Here is a 20,488-nt window from a genome sequence, read left to right on the forward strand (position 1 = left end):
AAACTCCGTGAGTAGTCCTCGCTTCCAAGGAGTTGTCTTGCTTTGGCTAATGCCCGTTTAGCGGCCTAGCTAGCACTCCTGAGCTCCCACTGCGCCAAACCGCTTTAGGACACAACTCAGTTGGGAGTTGGTGGATCATGCATGCGAAGTTCCTCCACTTTAACAAACTGGAGACTGGCTGGGGCAGCCTCTCCCACGACAAACGAGTGGGAGATATTTTTATGTTAATCAAGGAAGTACCCTCAATATGCCCAGTGCCCACCATCACGATCACGCGATTCAGGCCGTTGAAAATCTCAAACATTCAAGTTGGTTGCTTCCCTAGCGCTACTTCCATCTTTTTTTTGATGCCCATCTCTTTTTCTTTTTCTCATTTCTGGGGTTGGTTCTAAGTGGACATGTCGATAGTGTATGACAGTCGTGATTCCACACCACACCACCACCTTCTCATAGAAAAACGAATCATGTTTCCCCAGAGACAATGATAATTGGTAGCGCCTTCTCAACTTGTTCAAAATCTCTCTCTCTCTCTCTCTCTCTCTCTCTCTCTCTCTCTCCTAACAACAAGATGGACTTGCCCGCCTTACTCTCGTGAGCCATCAGATTCTTTCCTTCGGTGGTGCCTCGTGGACCCCTACCACACGAAATCGCACGAACACCAACACTTATTCTTTTCTTTCTTGCAGTTATAGGTTGTAAGTCCATCCATTCCCCTCCCTCCCTCTCTCTCTGGCTCTGTCTGCCGACACACACGAGAGGCGACTGCCATGTGCCTCACCTATGGGGGTTTGCCCACGCCTTCTTTCCAACCATAGCCATCATTTCTTCCTTTTGTTAATTGCTTGTTTTCTGTAGATGCCATCAGATGGTCCCCAGCCTCACCTGCAATTTTCTTCTTTTTCTTTTTTCTTGGTGTTAGGCAGCGAGATCGGATTAGTTTATCCGAAGACGCTACTTACGAACAATTTTCAAGTTTTTCCTTTTTTCTTTTCTAAGCGTTGATAGGAGTTTTCTTCTTATTCTTCTTCTTTTTCTAATATGAGAAGCGTTGGTAGGAGTGACGACAGTTGGCGTGCCTATTATATGCTTTTGCCAAGTGAAGGAAGTGTTGCCTGAAGAGCTTGTCTGAGTCGCTTTAACTTTGTTGTCGCAACTGTCGGGAGACTGCGCTGGTTTTCCCTCTCCCAATTCCAATGACACCTTTTTCTTCGACAGCACCACCCATAAATTCGTAACTGTAAAGCAAGCGTCCATCGTCATACCCTCTCTCTCTCTCTCTCCGTGGGGAATTATGGGTGTAAGCTAAGTCAACCTCTTTAGGACTCTGAGGGCTCCTGAACTCAAATGCTTCCTTTCACGCGTTCCGCTGCTTTTGTTTGGCGAATTTGGAAGGATGACTCCGACCAGGAACAAGGCTTGTGGGTTCTACCAAGAAGGCAACGAGTGGTCAGTCCTCTTCTTCCTTCTTTTTTTTCCCCTTTCTCTATTTTTTTTCCTAAAGTTTTGTGATTTGGGTGTTTGGACTTCCATATTTTTGGGGCTGATGGTGATTCAAGGTATGAATTTTGATCTTTCCCTATACCCATGGGACATTCAAAATCGTTTGGCGGGTTTCAGTATTGATTCTGCAATACAAAATGATGACCCTTCTTTTTTTCCCCGTTCCTGTCGGTTGGCGTCTTTGAATTGTTGGTTGTTCGTTGTCAATATGCGCTAGCATGTGGTTACTTGCAATAAGTACATTGGAAATGCTTCTGCTACATAACCATCCGCATCACAGTGTCCTTCCCCGTACTATGGCGTTGTTATTGCTAGAAATTGCTTCAACCATCTTCAGACATTTCACGTGTCTGCGCTTGAGAGATCCATTGATATTTTAGGGAGATTTACTCTAACCAGTCTTCTGATTAAGAGTTGTAGGACTTTTTTTAGGGGTAAGGACATTCAACACGTTTTCTTTGTATAAACACTTGAAAATCCCTGGTTTTATGTGTAGGCTGTCAGTGTATATTTAATTGTACGAGAATTTGTTTCTATCACAGCACAAATATGTTTGCACTTAACACGAGCATCGTCATCACCATGTTCAGAATAAGTGGAAGTGTCAGAATGGATTTTTCAATAGTCACATTAACACCTCATGGCCATGTTCTCTTAATCAAGAATACATGACTTTTGTATCGCGAAATATGCAGCCCCTTTTCTGTAATATAAACAGTTCTGTTTTTCATTCAATGTATAGCAAACAGACTCATGCAAAAAGATTATTAATTTTCATAACGTGATCATTAACTAGTCAAAAAGGCACATAGCTGAAATTGCATATGGCTACTGCAGAGATTGTTTCTCTTAATTTTTGTGGATATGCTCTTATATGCTTTAATCTCTTATAGATGGTTGGATACCAATCTATACAAATGTTCGTAAAAAAAAACTGCACTGATGAAAGTTCAAGATACTAAAGAAGAGACTTATCTGGTCTGTATAATTGTCACCACATTTTTGAAACATATCTCTGGCCAGGCATCCTTCTTTAAACTGCCTAATTCAGCTTATGAACTTTCCAGACTCACTTTGAACTTGATGTATTAAAGAAAATCTTGAGATACAATTGAGCAAACAAACCAAATTCTTTATTATTTTCAAATACTTGTTATATAGAAGGATATGATCAGTACTACTATGGGTACTTTTTTGTCATGGTGCAATCATTATTGCTCTTATCTTCTCTTGTAAATCTAAAGTCTTCCGATGATGCTAAAAAAATTAATGTTGGCCAGCTTATCTGGCATTGGGATCTTCTCAGTTATGTTGTCCATATTGTATAAACTTATTATGACAAAGTTCGACCATATCTTCAATCCTTGATATTCTTCTAGTGCCTCTGGGTTCTAACAACCATTGATATTATCCAACTACAGATTATCATCTATGCATCTTTGTTCATATGTGTTTTTCAATTATCTTCTGAATAATAGTATTTCCAAATCTCGGCTGCTACACTATGGATCAAATAATCTATTATCTTTATGACTTGTTTAGTAGTGTGGTTTGCTATAAATCATATCTTAGTGTTTTAGGTTTATAATCCATCTTTTCAAAATTCAATCCAAAAGTACATCATTGGATAGATTTATGTAAGATTGTCTTGCTGTGGTGATGCTTTTGAATGGTAAATCTGACATATGTGCTATGTGTGGTATTCATATTTGTCAGGATTCATGTTTTCTAATATTTCTTCTCATTTTTTACAAACCAAAGAATAGAGTGTTTCAACTTAAACTACTTTTGCATGTCTTTTTTTTATTTTTCTAATTTCAATAAATGGCATCTAAGCAATTTAGCACCTCACTTCCCTGGAAATTTCTATGAATTTCAAAATGTCCCATAAGTGATGTAGCCATAAATTTTATCAATGGTCATCTGAGAATTGAAAGGCTATTTCTTGTTCTGTTTTTCAGTTGTAGATTCTCTGTTTTGTTTTATCATTTCAGGTATTAAGGGTAGATGCCAGTCAAAAGGACTTAATTTTGGTTGAGTTGGTTAGGAAAATGGCTAGCTAAATTTATCAATAAAATTTGATGAATCCTTTGTAAGCCCAGACTGGTGAATTATGTTCAGCAAGTAGTTATTTTTGTTTCTTTATGTTGCATCTTTTCCCTCTTATGTTATTTGATGCTTGCTGAATTTCTAATTGGTGTTTCTTCATGTCAAAACTTGTCTCAATATTATGGTAGCACTGAACTTTTCATGCTCATGCACAAAGCTATTTAATCTTGCAATGGACATTATGGATAAAGACATTAATGTTGGACATGTTCGGCAGGTTCTTCAATGCATCTTTGCCCAGTGATATAACAGTCCAAGTTGATGAGACATTATTCCATCTTCACAAGGTTTGCTTTTTCAAGTTATACCTGAATTTGATATGCTAGCAATTCTATGTTTCTCCTTCAAAATTTGATATTATGAGTGGTTAATTAGTTCATGTTCTATTATCTGTTGTGTGATGGATTATGTTTTATGTTCCTTCTTAGAGATTTTGTCGTTAGTAAGAATTGATCTATTTCCTAGATCACAAAGGCTAAAGTCCACAACAGGCCATCTGGAAAGAGATGATGCCATGGATTATATGAGTTCTGTAATTGCCAGGCAGTGAAGTCCAATTCATGTAGCTATTGAACTAGATCTTGTATATTTCAGGGGCAAATTCATCAGTCTTTGAGTCACATTTCTAAAATATATTACCGGATCTATATGCCTCTATCTGTGGTCGTGAAGGAGGTTAACTAATGTGTCAAATGAGGTTCACTTTACACTTGTTAAAAGTCAAGCAACAAACATTGGACATGCCTTTGTCAACTTCAACTTGGGCATATGGTTGGGATGTAATTTTTAGGGTTCGCCTGCTAGGCCTACAGAAAGTATGCAAGAAAGGTGGTCAAGGTGGCCTAGCTCTGCCTAGGTAAGTCAAAAGTCATTGAGATCTAATATTTGGTTGGTCAGGATCATTTTGTTCAGCTAATGTACACCCCCACCCCATCCAACCAAATGCGATGTGAGCCCTTCCCTATTTGGATATTTTTGTACGATCTGGAAACAATATCAAAAACAAATTTAGATTGAGATAATAAATACCCACGATGGGAATAAACAACTTCAATTCCTAAGAAATATCTCAATAAACCTAAATCAGTCATTTCAAAATGAGTTTTAATAAGCTTTTTAATGTTTTCAACTCTATGTTTGTCACCTCCGGTGATGATCATGTCATCCACATAAAGAAGAAAAATAATAATCCCTGCATCAGAATTTTTAATAAACAAAGCAGTCTCAATCAAATAAGATTGAAAACCAATATCAAGCATAACATGACTAAACCCGTTATACCAGGCTTTTGGTGCTTGTTTAAGACCGTAAAGAGCATTTTCTAAACGAAGAGCTTTACCCTTAGGGATACTAATACCAAGTGGGGCTTCCATATAAACTTCTTGAACTAGATTTTCATTGAGAAAAGCATTTTTGGCATCCATTTGAAATATAGGATATTTCTAATACAGGCTAAAGCTATTAATATCCTAACAACAGTCATTTGGGCAAGTAGAGCAAAAGTTTATTCGTAATCGATGCCATACTTTTGGGCATACCCCTTGGCCACTAATCTGGCTTTATACCTTTCAAGAGTTTCATCACTAATATCTTGAATAGTTCAAGTGTTAGTCTTTTCTAATGCTTTCAATTCTGCCTTCATGGCTTCTACCAATTTTGTATGGTTTTTGGCTTGAGAATAGGATGACGGTTCTACATATGATTGTATTAATGCAATAAATGCCTTATACGTGGGTGAAAAAGATTCGTAGGACACAAATTTTTCAGGAGGTCTAGAAATTCTGGATGACCTTTTGGTTTGTACTTCGGAGTATTTTTCTAGTGTACATGGAAGATTGAATTCTCTACGTCTTGAATATTGTAGACTAACGTCCCTATGAGTTTGCTCTTCATTATCAGCATTATGTTCAGAATCAATAGTACCTTGATCATTGTCTAAATCGTATTCATGATCACATTCATTAGATTTTGAAGTCAAATCTATAAAAAAAATATTCGGCTACCTCCTTGGGCTTTTCAAATTCAAAGAAACTTTCTTTTTCCAAGAAGGATACATTTCTTGATACATACAATTTTTCATTTTGAAAATCAAAACACTTTTAGCTTTATTGATTATGTGCATAACCTAAGAAGGCACAAAGAATGGCATGGGGGAGAGTTTATCGTTCTTATTGGTGAAAACAAAACATTTACATCCAAAGACTCTTAATCTCGAGTAATTAGGAGATAAGTTAACAAGTTTCTCAATTGGAGTTATATTTTTCAAAGAAGAAAATGACATTCGATTAATGAGATAGGTAGTAGTTAGGGCAGCTTCTACCCAAAAACCTTTTGGAACTTGATTTGCTATTAATAAAGTCCCAATGTTTTCCATAATGTGTCGATGTTTTCATTCAGCCAGGCCATTTTGTTGTAGTGTGTGTAGACAAGATCTTTGATGTGATGCTATGTAAATTGAGTCTTTAAATTCTTTGGACATAAATTCTCCTCCTGAATCAATGCGATAAATAGAAATATCATTTTTAAATTTATTTTTAGCCATTTTGTGAAATGTTTGAAAGTGTGAAAAAACCTCAGATTTATGCTTAAGTAAATTCAAGTATGCCTAGAAAAGTCATCAACAAAAATTACATAATATGCATATCCACATTTTCATATGACCGGTGCAAGGCCCCAAACATCCGAATGTATTAACTCAAGTGGTCTAAAAGAAACAAAAGTTCTATTATGAAATGATAACCTTTTCATTTTGCCAAGAATATAATCTTTACAAGTAAAACTTTCATAATTACAAAATTTTCCTAAACTTGGAAAATGTTGGAATTTAGACATATGAGGATGGCCAAGTCTTTTGTGCTATAAATCCAATTCTAGTTTCTGAACATTATAACAAAAAGCATTCTTGGGCAATTTCAAAAAATTCATATAATAGAGTCCTCCTTCTCTATAGCCTTCCCCAATCAGCTTCCCTGACTGACGATCGTATACCCAATAACCATGAGAAGAGAAGGAGATCTTATACCCGTAATCATATATTTGAGAACCAGATAAAAGATTTAGATTTAGTTTAAGAATATATCTAACTTTTGGAATAAAGAATTTTTTGGATTTTTGAAGATTTTCAAAATGTTCTATTTCTTTAATTTCAAGAGATGTACCATCGTCTGTGAAAACTTTTGACACACTTGAGTTATTGTTAAGACATTTTGACAAACTATTGATATTTGGGGTCATATGAAAAGAAACACCAGAGTTAAGAAGCCAAGGAAAGTTACCTGGATCGAAGAAGGATGAAACAACTGCTCTAGTTGAGGCTTCAGTTGAGAAGGATGCTTCTTTTAGAAAAGGTTGAAGGATGTTCATTAATTGAGCCATAGATACATGTGCATCTTGATTGATTTGATCATTTGATTCCGAACCAACTAATGCAACTTTCTTTTCTTCTCTTTAACTTAGGGCACTGAGGCCTATAGTGCCCCGGTTCATGACAATGGTGGTAATTAACTTTTCTTTTATCAAAATCACCATTTGTCTACCAAAGTGAGGTAGCTTATAATTACATACATAATTTCTCAGTCTAGATACAGCTATAACAAAATCGTCTTCGTGCTTTGGAGTATTCTTTTTTAGTTTATTTTTCTCCATAGTTAGTTCTTCTATAGTATCAATGATAGAAGAAACATTTTCTCGATGTAAGAGAGTCAATTTGGTAGTTTCAAATTTCGAACTTAGACCATTTACAAATTGTTAAAAGTATTCCATATCGAGTTGCTTTTGGCGAAGCTCGATGTCTTCAGAACAATGTCATTTTGGCTTAAGAAGGGTCAACTCTTCCCAAAGTTCAGATAACTCATTATAGTATTCCCTAATACTTTTATCTTTTTGAGTCAAAGTATGAACTTTGTCTTGCAAATTGCACACATGTGCAATATCTTTAAGGGAATACATATTCCTAAGATATTCCCAAGCTTTATTGGTATGCTCAAATTTGGTTAGACTAGAGCATTTCTTGATGTCAATACTATTAATTAGCCATGAGATAATTTTGGCATGCCCTATCCTCCATTCTTTTTATTTTTTCTCATAAGTGGCCAAGGCTTTATTTTTTTCTCTTTCCGTGAGAGGTACATTCTCAATTTTTGTGATAACTAGTTTTGGTTCTGAATCGGAACCATGTACTATACCCCACAACCCTTTTTCCCAAATATGATGTTTTATGATTGAAGCCCGCATCACACAGTTGGTGTCATTTAATTTCATGGGCATGATGGTAACTTTATCATTGTCATCCATCTTTTACATGGGTGAGAAAAGAAAGAAAAAAAAAGATTGGAAGAGAGAGAAAGAAAAAGAAAGAAGAGAGAAAGAGAAAAAGAAAAAGAGTATAATCACGAATTTGTGTAGTCACTCTATCCTCCAAACGTCTTCTTTCTTCAATGAGAGTTGTACAAAAATCACTTGAATCACGAACAAGAGGATGAATCGCCCTTTGCTAAGGAGGCACGAGAAACGAGATGAAAACTCTCCAAGATGTAGAAGCTTCCAAGCTCTGATACCATATAAATGAAATGGTGGTCTTTCACAAAAGCACAAAAGTTCACAATAGGTATCTATTGGAGACACTATAAGCACAACCCCACAAAAGGGTATAAAATTATAAATGGAAGAACACAAAATAAAATAATAAACTTTTATTTCTCATGAAAAATGCTTAAGAAGCATTGAAATTACAAAGGAGAGGGAATCACCCCTATTTGTACAAGAATAGAGAGAGGGGAGAAGAGCTCTTAAGGAGCTCTTCTCAAAGAGTCGTTGGACCTAGTCCAACAGCTCTATTTATAGCCGTTGGACTAGGTCCAACGACTATTTCTCTAGTCAAGATCTAATGTAATCTTGACTAGATAAATAGTCTAGTTCAAAATGAACTAGACGAAAATAAAAATAAAAGAAATGAATAAAAATTAAAATAAATAATATATTATTATATATATTACATTTTTATATTTTTAACAATGGTATACCCACAAAAATTGTGGTCCACAAATTTTCTTTAAGAACTATTATCAGATCCCAAAATCTTGAATTTGTCAATCTTTTTGGGCCACCTTATGTACATGACAGCTGGTTTTCAATGGTTACATAATGGCTAGCTCCATGGAGTATCCAACAATCAACAATAAATATATCTAACAGCTAGCTAATGGCTAGTTTAGAAGACATGTACATAGAGAGTTAAAGTCAATGCACGGTTTAGTTTAGTCAAATTAAAATCAAACAAAGCCATGTTGAGTTTAGGCTAGGTGTATAATTTTGAGAGAAAAGTGCAAGACTTTAAGCTCACAGAAGGTATGTTTAGGAGAAAGAAGAAGATAAACCAAAGTTGCTAGAGAGAGAAACATAATCAAAAGCTATGTGGAAAATGAAAGTAGGCAATGAGGATCTTAAATATGGGATGCAAATGGTTTGGATTTCGGATCAGAAAATACATTGGGGAGTCGGATCCAGTTGGATCTAGAACAGCCAATTTTTCCAAAAGCCCCAACCTGAATTTTACCTTCACAAGAGCATATAATAGTGTAAATGTGCATGTAACGAGGAAAAGTTTTGAAGATTTTTTCCTTTGTTTGAAATGCCTTTTAAGTTTTATAATGACAAATGCGTCTTTTGTATTTTAAACAAATCATAGAAGAATGGTTTATTATTTACTTATAAGAATCACAATTCCTTACTTTTACAAGCATCTGGCCTCTTAATGTACAATTTTCATGTCCAAAAATGTTTTTTTAGAGAACATGTCCAAAAATGTTAGACTCCAACATCCAATATCCTTGAAATCATGCTTTTATGGCATCACTGGCATGGAAAGTGAGCTTTAAAAGCTCCTAGATCCTAATTTTTGGAGCAGCTTATTAGGAAATAGTCGTGTAAGAATATGTATGAGCTTATGGTAACCATGGATAAAATTCTATACTGATCTTAGAACTCTGTCACCATATGCTGAATAAGATAGAAGTGTCAAGTGAGAATTGGTCTCACCAATGTACACAAAGAAAATCCAGAATGCTCATGTACAATAGACTATACAATGATAGGCCATACAATGATACCCCTTATATGAGATGCACAAAGACCAAACAAGTAGAAGGAACAGGATCTACACCATACACAAGCATATGTAGATTATGTTCATTTATCAACATTATCATTATCATGGTTTTAAATGTCTATCATTCAGAATACAAGTGAACATTTTGACCACATTGCATGACTTTATCCTGCATCAGTTGTTTGTAATATAATTCGATTTTATAAAATTGGCTATTCCAATACACATTCTTTTGTAAATATGCATAGAATATGAATTAGTTTGATGGAAGGAGAGAGAATCACAAATTGCAAGGCTATATAGAAATAGATTGATACTGGGAACAACACTTCCTATATCCACTTATTTTTCCGGAGTAAGAATGCATTTAGCTGGGTCTGGTTGGGTCGGGTCAGACCCATTAGATTCCAGTTGGCTGTGGGGAAGTATAACATGCTGATAGTCTGTCTGGCTCTTAACTATCTCAGGGTAGTCACATTGTGTTTGTGTCTTTTTGCACATTCATGTGCCCACATGCATGATGCATGCTTCTTTATTTTATGTTAAGACATGAGACTGGACAGTTAAGGCTAGGCCCAGGCCTAAGTTGGTTTTGTGTTGCACATGCAGCCTAAACCTGGCCTATCTCAGGCTGGGTACTGAGTGGCTCATCTGGTTGTCTTTTTTGCATAATATCATTATACATATCTTTTAGCTCTTGCTGATGTGTAAAAGACTTAAGGCAAAGTCGTCTGCATTGTGTTTTTTGTTGGATCATGATACTTGCTTTGCTGCCCTTTTGTCCTTCAGTTTTATTATATTATTCTGACATATTAATGATATGTTCTCTTCAGGATTTTGCTTTTTCTCTTTGACACTACTGGCAGATGTTTAAATTCTTGGAAAACAATTCTAGTGTGGCCAGCTTTGTTCTTCTGTTTCTATTATGCTCATTATCTGAAGTGAATATGTTTATTTCGAGATATTCTTGGGTTAATTTCTACTGTTTTTGTCTGTTCAGTTCCCTCTTCTGTCAAGATGTGGAAAGGTTGCACAGATGCTAAAAGAATCTCAGGATCATCCAGGGGAGACTTCTCATATAAACTTATTTGCATTTCCAGGGGAGGCTAAGGCTTTTATCATTGCTGCAAAGTTCTGCTATGGAATCAGGATTGAACTGACACCAAAAACTTTTGCAGTGGTGTATTGTGCAGCAGACTATCTTGAAATGACAGAGGGATATGGGGAAGATAATTTGCTGGCCAAGGCTGAAGCTTTCTTTCACAGGACCATCCTTCGTAGCTGGAAAGATTGTCTGTTGTGCCTGCAAAATTGTGAAGCTGTTTTCACAAAGGCTGAAGAACTTCAAATTGTGAACAAATGTGTTAATACTCTATCTATGATGGCATGTACAGATCCAAGTTTGTTTGGATGGCCAATGATGATGTATGGCAGTCTGCAGAGTCCAGGAGGAAGCATCCTCTGGAATGGAATAAACACCGGAGCAAGAATAAGAAGCTCCCAATCTGACTGGTGGTTTGATGACATTTCATTCATCAGTATCCCCTTGTTCGAGAAGCTTATTGATGCAATGAAAGCAAGGGGTGTAAGGGTGGAAAGCATAGCAGGTGCTGTGATGCACTATGCAAGAAAATACCTACCTGGACTCGGCCGTTGGCATGTTAGCCAAGGTAATACCTGCAGAAACATTTCAAGTTTTAGCTTATCTTCAGAATTTGATCAGAAAGAGTTGCTAGAAAGCATGGGGCGGTTGCTACCTGAAAAGAAAGGAAAGTCTTTTTGCCAGTTCTTAATGGGAGTTTTGAGAGTTGCAAACATACTGCATGCCAGCCAAGCATGCAAAGAAAATTTAGAGAGGAGAATCGGGATGCAATTGGACCTAGCAACACTCGATGGCCTTCTTATTCCTTCTTTCTCTGATTCTGATAACTTGTATGATGCTGACTGTGTAGAGCGGATTGTGCAACACTTTTTGTCAAGTGAGGAAGACAGTATAACAGCATTCTCTCCATCATCGCTTGAACAGGAAACAGGTGCAGAAACTCCAGCTTCGTCCCCTTTAAGAAGAGTTGCAAAGCTGCTAGATGGCTATCTTGCAGAGATTGCACCAGATGTGAACCTGAAAGTTGCAAAATTTTGTGCTCTTGCTGAGTCTCTTCCAGAATCTTCGAGGATTATTGGTGATGGACTCTATAGAGCTGTGGACATTTACTTGAAGGTAAGACAGTAATCCTTAGGCCTGCATACCGGTTCATATTTTTCGTCTATTCTCATGCTGTCCATGTCTGTGCAGGCTCATCCTTGGATCTCAGAGAAAGAGCAAGAGCAACTGTGTAACGTCATTAGTTACCGGAAGCTGTCAATGGATGCATGTGCACATGCAGCACAGAACGAGCGGTTGCCACTCAGGGTTGTTGTACAAGTTCTATTTTTTGAACAGTTGCAGTTGAGAAATGCAATTGCTTCATCTTACCATGCTCCTGACAATGACACCACCATAGGCACCACTGCTGGCAGCACTGCTAATCCAATGGCTGGACGGGTCATGCAAAGAGATGGCTGGGTAACTGTGGTACGAGAAAACCATGTCTTGAGAGCGGACATGGAGAAGATGAGATCCAGAGTTGGGGAGCTAGAACAAGAGTTTGGCAGCATAAGGCATGAAATTGCGAGATTGGGGAAACGAAGTTCATTTAGCACACCACGGCTAGTACCAAGGGGAATTGGATGTAATCTTCTGCCTATTCCAAACAATCAGCAAGAAGGTGCAAATCATGATACCACAATCCACAGCCCAAGTCAGTCAATTGAGAAAGGGCTTCCATCCCGACATTCTAGACAGAGAAAGAGCTTTTCCTTTTTCTGAATGCAAATTCTTCTTCTTTAAGATGTGAATACTAGGAATGCCTACTGATCTTTGAGTGAAGGTCTGAACCCAGAGAAACAACAAATTAATGGGAAGCAAGAAATGTTCCAAATGCTGCAACCTGAGTCTTCCGCTTGCTATTCTGCATCTACTCTCATACAAGGTGATGGTGTTGTGGGCCTTGGAATCTCAGATAAGAAATTTCCATTAAATCTTCTTTTTGCTACTTGATCAGATTGTCTGCTGCCCTGCTTACAGTTAGCTTTGTGCCCCTGACTGTCACACTGATACTCCATTTTGACTGCCGTTCTGTAACCCTTTATATACAAGTCATACTGGAAACTTCATAAAAATGGCCATAACCCCGTATCCGCAGCCGTATCCATGTGACATAGGCCTCTAACTGCTGTCTAGAGAACTTGTCGACTGCAGGATCTCCTGGAAATGGGTTTTTTAATTGCTAAGAGAATCATGATAGGCAAAAACAAAAAGAAATCTCACGAACAAATCGAAGTGCTTGTTTTTTCATTGGATGAATGGCAGAAAAGGCTAAAAGGCTCCTTCTGGAATTTTCAGTACACATTTTTTATTGTTTATTGATAATAAAAAAAGATATGACCTGCTAATCACAGCAGTTCCTACTTCGAATTGGAGGTTTTGAATATGCTTTTGCTGTGGAGGACTGGAAAATCAGGATTGCTATTGCTGATGCTGGGGCTGTGGCATCTCTTCTTTCATTATGTTTTTAAGTGGGAGGTGGTTGCTTCTTCTGAAGTTCACACTCTGCAGTATCCCAGAGACATGATTGATTAGGGAAGTGCCTGGAAATACATTCCTTTGGCGTCGTCTTTCTTTCATGTGCAAATGCCATTGTCTTTCTAATGTTTCATCAGTCTATGTGGCTGTTTGTATTTCCATGTTAACTTCATGTACAAGATAAAAAAGCTGATGCCTTTTCTAGTTGTTGATATCTTCTAGTCGTTGGTGACTTTCTTCTTGTGTGAGGTTTATTCAGCTGTTGTTGCTGAAGCTGAAGAACTGCATCGGGACTGCAGGGAGTTCCTATCTGCCGAAGTGGCATTTTTTGGTCAATTGTGAATTTGTGAACATGATGCAGCTCGGGGAACATTGCATTTTTTGGCACCATGGACCTTTCACAAGGACAAACAGTTTCCCTTCTCTTTTCTCGTTTTGTTTTTCTTAGTCAAGTGATTGTGTCAAAGATAGCTCATGGTGCAGTTCTTGATCAAGAGGTTATCATTGAACATAGAGGCAGTTGAACAGCATAAAGAGTTATAAGCAGGACCATGGAGATTCTTCCATGATCAAGAGCTCACAAGTTTTTCCCTTTTTCTTCTTGTTGGGTTTTGTCTTATAAATTCTTTTGTTGGCACTTGTTTGTATTTGTATGTATCATGCATGTAAAGCTCATTTTTGCCAGTTTCCCTTAGTCTAGTAGTTCTGGAATTCATTACATTTTGGAGGGGAGGAAGAAAAGGCGCTTTTTGCTTAAAGGGTCCCTTGTTGTATGCCTGCCCTTAAGCTACTTTCTAGTTGGAGCGCGTTTACATGCTTTTTAGCTGTGTCTATGTGACAGGTTTTTCGTGATCACTCACTCACTCACTCACTCAAATAACCTGTATAATGATCCTTGAAAGACTGCTTGTGGATGCTGCAGAATTTTTTTTTTTGGATAATTCAAGGGAAAACCCCTCCATCACCAACCACACATTGGATGGCCTCTAGTTGGTAAAACCCTTGAGGTCTTTTCTGGTCACCGGAAAATACACCCAACTTCGACCTTGCAGCCATGCTAGGCACATGGCTTAATAAGAATATCTGGTAGGGGTGACTTGTGAACTTCACCAAGTTGATGGGACGTCACAAGTTTGAAACCCATGGGTGGCATCCCTTGCGGCAAGGTCCAAGCTGTGTGTACTTCCCAGTGTACAGGGGGATGTGCGGTCTGCAATTGGGGGAAGGGGGGTCCCTTGGATTATCCAAAAAAAAAAAAAAAATCTAACGAACCACTAAGACGCCAATTTCATATACAAGCATGGACCTGATGATACAAGCAAATTAGCAATGGCATTGAACGGTGGTGTTTCCATCTTAATTTCTGACACGAGTAGCATCACAACAACATTGAAGAATACAAGAACTGATGGTTTAGAGTGTGAATTTCAAATGATAGGCTTCTACTCCTCCTGGTACTAATATTTTTATTTGATTATAATCCCGGAAAAATTGAAAGATCGGGTTAGGATCATAGGACTCAGTTTGGGAGGGTCTCGTAGATGTTGGCCGCCACATGGAAGGCATGATGAGATATGAGCGGTATGAACAAGGATATTTCCAAGGAAATGTTTTGAAAGCACGCAACTGTGGAGTCATTTATATACACACGCGCAATCAAGTGATGATGCTCTTACATTTTATAATGGCATTAAAATTACCCAAAGCAGTTCCCCATCAAATAAAAGAGAGACTATTCGGTTAGAACCAACCCCCACCACTGATATATTGAGAGAGACTCCCCACTAGCCTTGCTTTGCGCTGGGTCAGACACCACTATCAAAAAGTGTTTTTTCTTTTTTCAAAAACTCTCTCAGCAAAAAAAAGTCTCTCCTCTGTAAGGATTTCAAAACTCTCTCAGTAAAAAAGTTTCACTCGTTCATAAGAAGCTCAAACGCGTAATGTTTGAAAGCAAGAAAGATAAGAAAAAGAAAAAAGTAATGCAAAATGAAAAATCCGTAGCCAAGAGAAATAGGAAAAAAAAAATTTATTTTTACACTCTTCATCACCCATCGCACCACATCTTACCATCACCATCCATCTCATAACCATCACCCTTACCACCATCCTCCTCTTCCTCTCTCACTTTTTCGTATTTTCTCACTTTGATTTTCTCGCTACAACTTTCTTTTTTCTACGGGAGTTTTTCTCTTACAAACGTGCCCTGAGATGGGATGGTGGTGGTGGCCGTGGAATGTGGTGCGACGGGTCCAACACCGACCCTCGCGGATGGGTTCTTTCTCAACGGAGCCGTGACGGTCTAGAGAGAGCAGGTCACGGCCGGTAACCTCCGTTAGCATTTTAACGTCGTCTCCTGCCTTCCCCGTTTCCGTCTCCCCCATCGTCATCGCAATCGTCGTCGTCTGGCGTCGCTGGTTGAGGCGGAAAGCCTGAAATTCCGATCCTTTTCCCTCACACAGATGGCCTGCGATGACGAATACGTGCTCCTAGAGGACCACCGCGCTACCCCTCAGCACCACCACCACCATCCCCAGCCCTTCCCCTCCAGATTCGGCCCAAAGCCTCAGCCACTGCCGCCTCCTCCCCACGCCTCCCTCAACCCTCTCGACGCCTCATCCTCCGCCGGCGCCTCCACCACCGCCAAGAAGGTCCCCGCCGCATCCGACGATCCCGACGACTACGGCGACAGTGGATTCTGCCCTCAGGCCGACTCAAAATGCGGCCTCTCCTTCCACAACGCCATCGTCGGCGCCCACTGCTTCCAGGAAGACGGCAATCCCTTTCCCGGCGCAGGCGAAGACGACGACGATGACGATCAGAAGTCGAGGGCTCGTCCTGAGAAGCGCAAGGATCGCGACGAGCTGAGCGACGGAGGAACCACCTACTGCTACAAGAGATCGAAGCCCGGCGGAGGCGATTACAAGAAGGACAGAGAGGAATGGAGCGATTCCGCGATCTCGTGCCTGCTGGATGCTTACACCGAGAAGTACATACAATTGAATCGGGGGAACCTCCGGGGGAGGGATTGGGACGAGGTGGCCTCGATCGTGAGCGAGCGATGCAACAAGCAGAAGTCTTGCAAGAGCATCGAGCAGTGCAAGAACAAGGTGGACAACCTGAAGAAGAGGTACAAGGCGGAGCGCCACCGCTTGAACAACGGCAGCTTGTCCGTCAGCCACTGGCCCTGGTTCAAGAAGATGGAGCAGATAGTCGGTTCTTCTTCTTCCTCTTCCAAGGCCGTCTCGGATGAGGATAAGCCTGTTGCTGGCAGCGGAGGCACCAACTCCGCCAACACTCCCAGGCTGTCCAAGAGGTATCTATCACCTGTTCTTATCTGTCTTGGAACAAAAGGGTGCATTATATGTCTTGGCACGTTCATGAAGAGAATGCTGGTGTTGCTACCTGCTCAAGATTCATTATAGGGCTGTCCATAATCCATATGCTTTGGTTTTGGTAAATGGTAAACCTCAAAGAGGACTGCCGGAGAGCTGGTTCTTGGACAGTGCTTCGTTTATTTCTTTTACTGCATTCTAGCATCCATTTCTAACTGTATGTCAACCGCAAAAGGGGAGAAGTAAACGACTCTGCTTCTCTGTATGTAATTTATTATTATGCCGAGAAGGCTTTACTTGATGATGCTGGTCTGCTTTGGTGCAACTGTTTAATGCATAGAATCATACGATGACTGCTATTTTCAGTTCGTCGAGTTATAGTATGACTTTTCACTCTATCAATTTTTTGATGTTGGTATCATTAGATATGCTGCTTCCACGCCTATGCCTGTTGGCTTACCAAATAACTTGAAGACCAAGTCTTTAGCAAGTCCAAGATGGCGGAGAGTAGTTTTCAGAATTAGTGGAGCGGCACTTGCTGGAAACAGTCCACAGAATGTCGACCCCAAGGTTTTTTATTCGGCATTTTTTATGATTTTTGTACAATAGTAGCCGTTTAAAACATGTATATGTAGCTGTATGTATTTATTAGATGAATATCTTTCTTCTTTCGTAGGTGACCTCTCTGATTGCTGGAGAAGTTGCTGCTGCTAACCAAGTTGGTGTTGAGGTGTGTTGGGCATATGCAAACTTCTTTTCAACCATAAGACATTTCTTTATTTGTCTCATTGCCTTTTTTCATTTAAACTAGTTCAATGGTGGAGTATTCAGATTTGAATGCATTTATATTGCTTGTTTGCTGGATGATCACTTTGATTATATTGTTCAGGTGGCAATTGTTGTTGGAGGCCGTAATTTCTTTTGTGGAGACTCATGGGTTGCTGAGACAGGCCTTGATAGAGCTGCTGCTTACCAGATAGGGTAATGTAAACATGCCACTTGTCTTATTGATGGAGAAGAAACATTTTTGCTGATGATTGCAACGTTTTCTCTTATATTTTCATTCTTCATGTTCAAGTATTAAACTTCTTTCTAGTTTCGTTGACATTTGCACCATGAATTTTATCTTTCTCCGAATGATTGTTCAGCTGGATTCCCATTACCTTTTTCAAATGTCTCCTGTGCAAGGAAAAAACCCAGTATTATGGGGTCTCTCTCTCTCTCTGGACTGGATCAGGGATCGTGGTGTGGAATTTTATACGACAAACCCTAAATGTTCTTCTTACTATTGTTTAACTGATTATGTCATTTTACTAGTTTTTATTATGAAGTATTCTTTGATGTGTGCTTTGTCATATGCAAGAGCATGATGGTAATACTAGCACCACGCATTATCCTTTGCAAATTAGTATATTAGTTTTCTACATATACACGATGCTAACTGATCCTTAGCATTCACACTTGATTTGTGTATCTTATATTGACCACCGTGACCACTCAGTGGATGTTTCATGTTGAGAAGTTGCACTGCGTTTGTGATGTGCATCTTTCTTAGGGTTTATTGCTATATTAGCAGCATTGTTATGTTGTCTTCCATCTCTGTTTATTTTGTCACTCTTTTTTTTTTACCCAATCTATATGATTGATATCTTACTGAGTTGATGATTTGGCCTCCTAGTAAACTGGCAGAACTCAGTTTCCTCCATCATCACTTCATGTCTCAAGTGTCTGAAATGACAATTAAATTACCATGTAAAAGGATCTCTCCTCTTGTTTGCTGAGTTTGTCATTCGCCGCTAGTGCTATCCACGTTTAGGTATAATGCTTCATTAGGTTTCTTTACTGCCTGCATCAAGATAGAGCTTAAATACTTCTCCTGATGTTTGGTTCTGATTTTAGCAGCAGCAAAATCAATGTCATTGGACCACAAGGGAGGTATGGATTGCATAGCCAAAGGTCATCAAACAACCAATTTCTGATGTTGATGCTAAGAGGGAAGATGGGCTGATATTGTCCAAAAACGTATTTCTGATAGGGTCTGATTCATATATATATATATATATATATATTACTATATATATATATATATATATATATATATATATATATATATATATTACTAGCGAGCGAATAGTCTTCTCTAAACCGGTGTGGGTTAACAGTGAATTTCATCTCACTGCATTCTTCAGCAGGCTATCATTTATCGCTGTTTTCAAATATTGGAAAAGACTAATTCTTGAAGTTTCTCATCTCCATCTTTGATTTCTGCAGGTCTTTGGGCAAAGGTCTGTGCATCTTATGATAAAAGAAATTAAGTAATTTATCATGAAAGGAAATGATAACTTGAATAAATGACCATCTCTTTTTTGCGTTTTATTTTTTCTGATTATTTTTCTTTTCAAGTTGGTCTTGCACTAGTGAGATCACTGACTTTTCTTTTATCCTGCTGATGTGGTACCCCTTTATTTCTTCTAGTCTGGTACTCGAAACAACTATATGCACAATCGAGTAACATGCATTATTGGTTTCAGGATGATGGCAACTGTGATGAACTCACTTTTGCTTCAGGCATCTTTAGAGAACTTTGGTGTGCAAACTCGTCTTCAAACGGCTTTCACAATGACAGAGATTGCAGAGCCATACATTAGGCGCCGTGCAATCCAGCATCTTGAGAAAGGCCGTGTGGTTATTTTTTGTGCTGGAACTGGAATTCCGCTCTTCACAACAGATACAACAGCTGCTCTTAGAGCTTCTGAAAGTAATGCTTATACATTAGAATCGTGGACAATTTTCCCGTGTAAATTATCATGAACTATATGATTAGCCTGAGATCCATTGTATACCAGTCAAACTCAAGGAATGCATTTCTTGTTTTTTAGTCTTCATTATCTATTACACATTTGGCGTGTATGCTGGACCGGGTATGGGTTCTGATTTTAGCTCTTCTTTTTCAATTGTTTGTAGTAAATGCTGAGGCAGTTCTAAAGGGTACTACCGTGAATGGAGTTTATGATTGCAATGCCCGAAATGGCAGCAGTGTTGCCTTCGAGCATATTTCATATAGGGAGCTGATATCCAGGGGTCTCACTGCCATCATGGACATGACTGCTCTTACATTGTGTGAAGATAATGGAATACCTGGTTAGTCATTGAGACTTGCTTGCCATCTAATTTCAAAAGTAAATTCATGGGATTCTCATTTCTCAGTGTTGATTTTTTGTGCCTTTGCAGTTGTAGTTTTCAATATGCTTGAACCGGGGAATATATCAAGAGCTTTGTGTGGGGACCACGTAGGTACTTTGATAGATCAGTCAGGAAGAATAAGCTGATAAAAATGCCAGGGAATGGACATAAATGATTGAAGATTCCATTCCAGATAACTTTTAGATGCTTTCTTTCCAGCTCCGTGGATCGATTAAAGGCAGCAAGACTATTAATAAAGCAGATAGCATTTGGTAAGCTTCCACTTTAGATTAGAATCATGAAGCTGCTCTGTAAAGCTTTATTTAGAGTTTTTAGGAGGGTAACCATATCAAGATTGTTCTAGTGCATACAGCCAAGGAGCCAATAAAGGATGCACTTCATTCATGCTACGAATGGGGATTTTATAGATGCAGGGCAGACGGTAGATGTCCTTTGTATGATGTCATACTCTTGTAAATTTATGAGCAAATGAGTTGTGGTTTATGTTTTCCAGTATTCTGAATAGGTGAATTTAAGACTGAAATTTTTATGTTACATTGACTGCATGCCAGAGAGAAAACAGCATCCGGTTGGTTGGTTTCCAACATGTGCACAGGCCTACACAAGTTTTAATGT

The 20,488-nt window shown here is 38.8% G+C and overlaps 2 protein-coding genes across 2 annotated transcripts; both read left to right on the forward strand.

Moving 5' to 3' along the window:
• Positions 1-1,038: 1,038 nt before the first annotated feature.
• On the forward strand, positions 1,039-13,545 carry LOC149848460 (BTB/POZ domain-containing protein At3g44820-like). The gene is made up of 4 exons (XM_090011609.1): positions 1,039-1,446; positions 3,827-3,896; positions 10,716-11,933; positions 12,009-13,545. The coding sequence occupies exons 1-4, from the start codon at positions 1,394-1,396 to the stop codon at positions 12,579-12,581; spliced, it is 1,914 nt and encodes a 637-aa protein (XP_089867735.1). The 5' UTR covers positions 1,039-1,393; the 3' UTR covers positions 12,582-13,545.
• Positions 13,546-15,483: 1,938 nt separating this feature from the next.
• LOC149848461 (uncharacterized) lies at positions 15,484-20,405 on the forward strand. Its single transcript, XM_089995533.1, has 7 exons — positions 15,484-16,650; positions 17,095-17,239; positions 17,346-17,399; positions 17,559-17,650; positions 19,201-19,427; positions 19,634-19,810; positions 19,901-20,405. Exons 1-7 carry the CDS (start codon positions 15,797-15,799, stop codon positions 19,996-19,998), a joined length of 1,647 nt encoding a protein of 548 aa, XP_089851659.1. The 5' UTR covers positions 15,484-15,796; the 3' UTR covers positions 19,999-20,405.
• The last annotated feature ends 83 nt before the right edge of the window (positions 20,406-20,488 follow it).

This window comes from Nuphar pumila, chromosome 1 (genome assembly GCF_984573655.1).
Source record: "Nuphar pumila chromosome 1, dmNupPumi1.hap1.1, whole genome shotgun sequence".
Classification (NCBI taxonomy): domain Eukaryota; kingdom Viridiplantae; phylum Streptophyta; class Magnoliopsida; order Nymphaeales; family Nymphaeaceae; genus Nuphar; species Nuphar pumila.

Coding starts and splice junctions, on each gene's coding strand:
- LOC149848460 (XM_090011609.1), top strand. CDS start 1,394: ATGACTCCGACCAGGAACAAGGCTTGTGGGTTCTACCAAGAAGGCAAC. Junction 3,897..10,715: donor CATTATTCCATCTTCACAAG/GTTTGCTTTTTC, acceptor TTGTCTGTTCAG/TTCCCTCTTCTGTCAAGATG. Junction 11,934..12,008: donor CTGTGGACATTTACTTGAAG/GTAAGACAGTAA, acceptor ATGTCTGTGCAG/GCTCATCCTTGGATCTCAGA.
- LOC149848461 (XM_089995533.1), top strand. CDS start 15,797: ATGGCCTGCGATGACGAATACGTGCTCCTAGAGGACCACCGCGCTACC. Junction 16,651..17,094: donor ACTCCCAGGCTGTCCAAGAG/GTATCTATCACC, acceptor TGGTATCATTAG/ATATGCTGCTTCCACGCCTA. Junction 17,651..19,200: donor GCTGCTGCTTACCAGATAGG/GTAATGTAAACA, acceptor TATTGGTTTCAG/GATGATGGCAACTGTGATGA.